General features: G+C 34.9%; 1 protein-coding gene across 1 annotated transcript; it reads right to left on the reverse strand.

Annotated features, from left to right (window-relative positions):
* Nucleotides 1-5,297: 5,297 nt before the first annotated feature.
* On the reverse strand, nt 5,298-8,237 carry NEUROD6 (neuronal differentiation 6). The gene is made up of 2 exons (XM_018565266.1): nt 7,870-8,237; nt 5,298-7,053 (listed from the first exon to the last, which is right to left on the reverse strand). Exon 2 carries the CDS (start codon nt 7,030-7,032, stop codon nt 6,019-6,021), a length of 1,014 nt encoding a protein of 337 aa, XP_018420768.1. The 5' UTR covers nt 7,033-7,053; nt 7,870-8,237; the 3' UTR covers nt 5,298-6,018.
* Between the last annotated feature and the right edge of the window lie 223 nt (nt 8,238-8,460).

The following is an 8,460-nucleotide window of genomic DNA, read 5'->3' on the forward strand; positions in this document are numbered from 1 at the left end:
ACCGTTGGATTCATCAATTCTGCCCCTATTTCTTAAGTTCCCTATAAAAATAATGCATGGACTGCGCAGAATAGGTTACAATAGCCACAGCAGCCCTTTATTTAATTATGTAATAAATTACACTTTACCCATCATAATAACCATAAATAACAAATAAATCAGTTATTAATAACCTAACGACTGTTGTAATGAGAAAGGGGTCTTTGGTGATCGTTAGCACAGCTAAAGCTTTTCTAAATCCCCCTCATGTTCCCAGCTGCACCCCTCAATGGCTCAAGAACAATTCCAGCATTGACTACTCCTGACTTCCCCAAGGGGCAAGGCCTCCGTCCACTACTGACTCCACCAGGTGAAACACCATACTATTAGATTCCCCCCCTTATTTTTTATTGTTGTTAATCTCCAAAGATCCCTTAACCAGCCAAGCTGCCATGACAAACACATAAAAAAATGAAAAAAACCCCCACCTATAAAAAAAAAGAAGGGAGGGTGGGTGGGGCAACTTGCTTTCTCTGCGGACTTTCCAAAAGGACTCCCAGCAGCCCCTGCAGATCCTTCCCAGGTAACTCCTTCTGGACACCTGACCTTCTCCTCTAATAAAGTAAGATCCCACTAATTATTCCCCATCTTTAACCCTTTCCCAGGGAACAATACCTCCCCACAGTCATGTAGCCCCTCTGGATCTGTATATCTCACTGATGAAGGCAGTTTCTTTTCCTCAGTCTACCAGGTGTGGGTCTCAAAATGACTGTGTGTAGTGTTCTGTCACTGTTGCGTCAGGGGGAAAGTATAGAAATAGTAACGCTTAGTTGGAGAAGCAACTTAAAGCTTTTTTATTTTGAAAAACCTTGCATATCAGTCAACCTTGCAAATAAGTCATCACTATGTGTGCCAAAGATCCCTGCCTAACGAGCTGTATTGGATTGTGACTCTGTAAACATGACTGACCACCTCGCTTAGATCTACATATTTTTTTTAAAGCACTAGGATAAATTGTGCAGAGTGAGACGAGAAAAAGGAAATGAACATTTTCAAAGGGTCAGCCTTAGATTATAAGATGCTTTGGCAAATTGTTAGCTTCGCATTCCAGTGAAAAAAATGTCTATAGCATTGTTCTTGCTTTATACATAGAACACCTCTCTGACCTCTCACATTCAAAGTACATTATTACTCATGTTGCTACATTGATGCAGTGTTGCCACTGTAATGCAATGGGACCATAGTTACTGAATTAAATAGAAAAAGTTGCCAAGTAGGTGGTATGGTCCTGAAGATAATAGTGTATGAGCCCCATCTGTGTTCCCAGCATCTTCTCATCTTTCACACTATCTGTTTGCTTTGTAAAGGCTGCCTCACCTGCCTGGAAGCTTGGCGAGGAGGCAGTCTGTCAGTCTCTGTCCATACATTCTCCAATGCAGCAGGATAAAAAATACTTCAGAAGAACAATCTTAACTGCATGTTATTGGCTTCTGATGTGCCAAAGTGGGAAGGATTTTGACAGAGACTACCATACTGCTCACCCAACAATAAACAGGCTTCCATGTGCATGTGTGGGGGAAAAGGGGGGGACACTTTTATAAAGCAAAGCGGATGTAGTCACGGGATGGCATGCCACCAATAGGAAGGAACCTAAAAGATGTTATAAAATACATTTTAATGAAGAGTTGTCAATCAAACTGTAAGAGCTCCCGGGGCCTGATCTACCGGTCTGTTCAGGCAGAGCTAAGGTTGGCTATGAAGCAGTATATGATATAAACATCTTTGGCAACTTTTCCTTTTAATTTACAAAAAGCAATACAGAGCACAAATACAGCAGTTCAACATACTGAATTAAAAGTTAATTAAGAAATAATCTAAGCTTTGACTATAGCTTGTAACATACAAAAAACGAATCTTAACTAAAAACACGTGCTGTTTTAAAGCAAATATTGAAAGGCTACTTACATAGTGCAGCAGTGTTGGAGCTGTAAACTTTAGATACCCAACAATGGCAAAATCACTTTTCACCTAACAAAATAATGTTACAGCAGCAGATTTCCGACACTGACAATTGCTGACATTTGAATATGTCATCTTGAATGAAAAACAGTGAAGCCATTTCCTTCTGGCAGGGAACATATGTGCGGAATCTGCTGATTAGTTGTTTACTTGGAAAAAAAATATTCTTATAAGTAAAAGCTTGCTATTTTTGTAAATGCAAAAATAGGAAAAAATATACAAAATAGTATTCTCTAAAGAGGGTGATGTATTCTTAAAGTATTTTGTAAACTGACAACAAATCCTGTGTGCTAGAAACATACAAGCATGATAGGGAAAAAGAAAAAGAAAAGAAAATTGCCCATGACCTGGCTGTATGTTTGTATCAAAGGTTTGCTGAACCAACCTGCATAAAATAGTCATTTTTTTTTTAAAGCATCCAATTTTTAAAAAACGGTTTTCAACTTATATCAAACATCGAAATAGCTAAACAATGATCGTGTCAAAAATCATTTTCTCAGTACTAAAATATAAACATAGGAACGGCTATGTGATATGTTGATTTTTTTATAATTTATTACAAAGATTTACTGTTTTGTGAACAACAGTTATTGTGTTTGTAACAGTGAACTGGCACATTAATGAGCTTGCTTTCTTGTGTTTCTGTGAGAGCACAGCAGATGGAGAGACAAAGGATTAGCATTTTTAACTTGTATAGGTATGGCTTACTTGGGAAATTTGTTCATTCTTAACAGCTTCTAAAATATTATGCAGGCTTTGGGATGGTTAAAATATGCTACAGGGTTAATTCAATCATCTCTGAATGCACTTGTCTGAATGAACATAAAGATCCCATGCTGTTACGACTTGGCTATATCATTATGTCCTGGACATCACAATTCTGGTGTATTTTCAACAGTTATAACTTTTAGTGCTACAAACAATATCTGTTTGTATGTGACCAATTAATTTCTATATTTATTTGTTTTTGTAGATTTAGGAACTTATAAGTAATACATGCTTATTTTGAACCTTTAAAACAAAATATAATATTAAATAAGATAGGGGTAACGATATATATTTTAATTGTGGTCTTATTTGAACTAAATCTGGTAACATGATAGCTTAGCTTCATAAATCACTAAACTAATTCATTTTCTCTATAGTACAGGCTTTCTAATGTAATGTAAATGCCAATTAAAAAATTAACAAATATTTTTTCAACAATTTGTCAACATAAAAAACAAAATATAGTTTTATTAGGTTTAGATCTATTTTATCTGGCAAAAAAACATTATTTATGTATATGTGTGTGTGTGGTGTGTGTATGTATATATATATATATATACTAATATGTTCATTCAGTGCAGTTTCTGAGTACCGTAGTTAAAAAGCTGACCACTAATTATTGATGTGTATATATCGATTATACATAGTTTTAGGATTTCTTAAACCATTATGCAATAATTGGCTGATCAATGTATGTAGAATTTCCTAACCAACAATTTATTTAATGCATCACTTTATGTACCTTACCGTTATTTTGTCATATATGCACACCAAAAAAATGTCTACATTAAGTTGAAATTGAATGTAAATTATTTGAACGCAAGCTATGAATACATTTTGTGCCTTCTTGTTATGCTGCTTGAATGCTATATTTCCTTTTTTAATTGCAATGTATGCAGTATTAATGTCAAAAAAAGATTATATTTTAATAAAAGTATTTTCTTTTCACTTACTTTACAGCAATTTAAGAAATATTAGACGTTTTTCTAATCATCCCATATAATGCTGTGTATTCACCATTGCATTGCCTTGAACTGTATGTATAGCATTACCTAGCACATTTATTCAATAGAAAATATGAAACAATTGCAGTAGTTTAGAACATACAAATTATAAGTATGTTATATGTTATACATACAGTTCAGTTCATATCTCTAAAGATAATTAGTAAAGTAGAAAAAAGAATGTTTAGTACCATCTGTCTTTTATAAATTTTTATTTAATGAAGTTCAGCCTTTTATAATCTTGTTTTTTACTGGGCCATTCATTTTTTCATTAAATACATATAATTGAAGACACTAGCTGAGAATAAAAAGACCAATGCATATATGCACCATATTCTATACAACTATAGAAAACTACAGGAGAACACATGTTTAAATAGGCCCAGCAGTTGTGTTCACTTCAAACGCCTAGTGATATTAAGAATATTTTTCTTTGTTTTAATATAAACTAACTAAGATTGAACTGTGAATTTAATATAGGTTTAGAAATCACCTTATAAATTACTCCATTTAGTAGCTTACTCTTGAAAAGTATATGGTACACGATACATTTTATATGTGTTAGCACATTCACTATTAAGGTGTCCGCTCAGACAAACATCATCCAGTCTTTGCCAGACTCCAAATATATGTGTATATTTACATAGTTTACAGTGGATACTGGTAATTTTGTAAGAAACAAATACATTAAATCATGAACAATAATGAGAATTTTGCAAATCGCAGTGTTCATGTTCTACAACTCACAGGTGTCAAACAACCGTTAGCATGACCCTCAAAAACAAACTTATAGCTTTACGTTTTCCAGTGTATGATGTTTGTTGTCAACTATAGTACAATGAACTAGCTGTTTATAACTTGATGTCTTATCTAAATGAATTATTAATTTTTCTATTTTTAAAACATATATCTCAAGTTTATGAAAGAGAGAAAGGCCTGGATTTAAAAAAACATTTATATTCTCAAAACCTTCACAACTAGCATCCTTTAAGCTTTAAAATGACTGTCTTTGACCTGCTTATATAAGGTAGCTGACCAGCTATCCTTATTATTGAATACAAACTATGTTGAAGTTTGTTTGAAGCCTTTGTAATTGCATGATGTTATTGTTAAAATGTTTCTTCAAAGTCAGAAGAAAACATAAAAAATGCAGCTAGTACATTTGTATTCATTCTATAAGCACATCACAAAGGACTTGGATAAATATAAATGTTCAAAAGGCCAAGTTTGATATACACATTAAAATTATTGAAACTTAAAATTGCAGCACAGATTAAAGAAGTTGTTTGGAATTAATAAACAATATGCCAGTGTTTGTTTTTTATAAGATTTAGGAAAGCATGTTTCCTAAGCCAAGCAATTGTGATTAATTACGCTGATGTACTTGAAAATGTGTTTTACATATATGCAGAGCAGCAATAACATTTAGGTTAAAAATACGTTTTTCTTAAATATGGACATATGGTGTAACAGTAGCATCATGAAAAAACTCCAAATGGTATTTTATATTTAATTTAATCTGTGCAAAGTAGTGATGCATTTTAGTGAGATGGTCTGTAACACCTATTAATTAAAAATTCAAAATCTTACACTCGATCCCCAGCCATCTGCGTCCACTAATTTACCATTCTGAGCTTGAGAACAGCATAGATTTTTTTGAAGCTAGTAATAGCAGTTTTGACACCATTTTTGATTATATTTCATCTGATGAACTTTTCATGTTCAGTCTCAACTTTCCTATTCTGAGATTAATGAGCTTCAATTGTGTATTGTTATGCAGTCACTAATCTGTTCATTTTAAATGAGGCCTGCAAGGCATTTCATTGCAATTGCTTACAGGCCCCTCTGGTAGAAAACAGTTTAATATTGATTGTTTTAAATTGTCTGTGCGCAAACAAGATAGACATTGGAATAGTAATAGTGTACATTTCTTTATTTTTACACATAACGTCAACAGAGTTTCTTTTTAACAAATGAACATAAAATATCCTTTTAGTGCATGAATTAAACACGATCTTCAAATAAAATATTAAAACGAATCATAAGGTAAAATATAGCATCGGATCTGGCTTTTACAGATGGATTGAAGAACAAACAAGCAAGACCACAGAAGTTTAAAACACACTTTCGGGACTGCGGTGATACCTTAATCAAGCCGTGTCAATTACTGTGTGAACAAGCATCTGCTTTATCTTAATTAGAAGGGGGGAGGGAGGTGATTGACCACTGTTTATATTCATTTTCCTCATTAATTATGAAAAACTGCATTTAATTCATCTTGCATGGCGAGAGACTGGCTGCGCAGATGGAAGTCATAAGGGAAGTGGCTGTCTGTAGGCAACTTGAACATAGAGCTCTGCCCAAGGGGACCCCTGCCTGGCACTGCACAGTAATGCATGCCATAATTGTAATTTTTCCCATAGTCCACGGCCTCTTCTTGCTTCAGGGAAAATATCCCATTATAGTTCATAGAATGAGGGCTTAAGGGACCTTCAAACTGAGGGCTGGTGCACTCAGGAGAGGTGCTTTCATAAAAGGATTCATAAGCACTACAGTAATTGTAAGGTTTTCCTGTCTTGTAACTGTCAAGACTCCCATGGCCTGGTGGGGTACTAAGCTCAGGACTGTGATAAGGAGGGTAAATAGAGCTGTATGGAGATCTTCCATGATGTACAGTGTCTCCACTCTGACCCATGAGAAAACTTCTGGCATTAAGCTGCAGGCACCCAGCCACCAAATTTGTGGTTGGCTGGGACAAACCTTTGCATAAATTTTGAACAAAGGTGAGAAGATCTGGCCTTTTCCCAATCCTGAGAATCTCAGCCAGAGCCCAAATGTAGTTTTTGGCCAGCCTCAAAGTTTCTATTTTAGAAAGCTTTTGTGTCTTGGAATAGCATGGTACAACTTTCCGTAAACTGTCCAGTGCATCATTGAGGCCATGCATCCGACCCCTTTCTCTTGCATTAGCCTCAACTCGTCTTATCTTAATCCTCTCAAACCTAACCTTGGTCATCTTTTTTTTTCTTGGTCCCCTCCTTCTTGGCAATCCATTTTCATCCTCTTCCTCCTTGTCCTCTTCCTCTTCTTCCTGCTCTGTTTCCTCTTCAGGGGACCTTTTGATATTTTTCCCATGGGACACTAGCTGTTTAGTGCAGCTTTCTGGTTTCTTTGCTGCTTTTTGATCCTCACTTTCCCGTGCATATTTTTTACAGAGCTGCGATTCCGTCATCACAACAGATTCATCAAAAGGAAGTGTTAACATTGTTGCTTAGAATTAAATCCCCTGAAATGACAAAACCATATGTGCCCATATTACTGATAAATAACTACCCAATACAAGCTGCATACATTGCTGGCAAAATGTTTACATAAAAAATAGTGTTTCTTATTAATAACTGAACACTTATACAGAGCTACCTAACTGTATTAAAAACAAGCATTCAGAAAATGCACTTCCCCAAATTTGTTTAATAGAAAAAGTCCAAAATAAAATCAGTTTCCACCTTTTGATAATACCTGCAAAGGAATTGCCCTGTAAACGAAATAATTAAACATTATGACATCTAATAATTGTTTTATCCTGCCTGTATGGTCTGCCATGGTTATTGCATCTAAACTATTTTAAAATGTGAAATTAAAGACAGTGTCAGAGATGAATAGCAACATTCATATCGGGAATATCCTCAACAATTATTTATTAGCAAACCTCCACTATTTTACTGTGTGGAAACTAATACTCCCTAAAGATAAAATAAAGTGACATGTCATTTCCTTTCCATATGTCAAATGCCTTTACAGATATTATGACATGCATCAGATCAAAAGTAAAAAAAACAAAAACCTTTTCCCTTATCAAATGAGCCTTTGCTAAAGCAATATTCTCATTAGAAAATTCTGCAGGCATGCTATAATAGACCAAGTTCAGAACATGCAGGCTATACTGTTATCATTTAAATGAGACATTCTTATTATTTTTCAGGAAAAGACCCATATGGCTTGATAATGATAACGAGAACGACAATAAACAATCACAAACAATAGCTGTAGTACCTTCCAACATAGTATGCAAGATAAATATGTTAAAGCAGAAAAGAATTACCTCCAAACTTGTTTAAATCAGCAAGCAGTTTTCATTTTTTGTCTTCTAAATTAGTCCGAATGTCGCATCATCTCCAGGAGTCTAGATATGTGTGTATCTCATTGATCTCTAAAAAAGTGACATTGATGCCAACTGCCAGAGCTGGTACCCATGCCATCTGCTGGTGACGTCACAGGGCAGAGAACCACATGATGCATTCCCCAGGGACCTTCATTCTGCACTGATCATCTGGCATCCCTGTAAGTGGGTACCAGCATTCATGTATTAACACAGAAGGTTAGACTGATAAAAAAAAAATCTACACCAGCATTTCACATACAGGCGATGCAGTTCCATCAGAGTGACTCCTTTTTTCCCAGGGAATCTTAAGGGACACATTAAATAGAAGGCAGTGATGCCAATGTTAAGTTCTCATCTCCAAATGACACAGCATGGAATGAGGTGAAAGTGTGCCTCTGATGCTATGTCAGATTGCTTACATTAAATTAACCCATTATAAACCCTGTTTACTCATTCAGCTTACGGATAAAGAAAAATGTTGAGATACTTTTTTTTTTATAATCTCTCTTATATAGATATAAATAGATATAA

The sequence above is a fragment of the Nanorana parkeri genome, unplaced genomic scaffold (genome assembly GCF_000935625.1).
Source record: "Nanorana parkeri isolate BGI_ZX_2015 unplaced genomic scaffold, ASM93562v1 scaffold826, whole genome shotgun sequence".
In the NCBI taxonomy this organism is placed as follows: Eukaryota; Metazoa; Chordata; class Amphibia; order Anura; family Dicroglossidae; genus Nanorana; species Nanorana parkeri.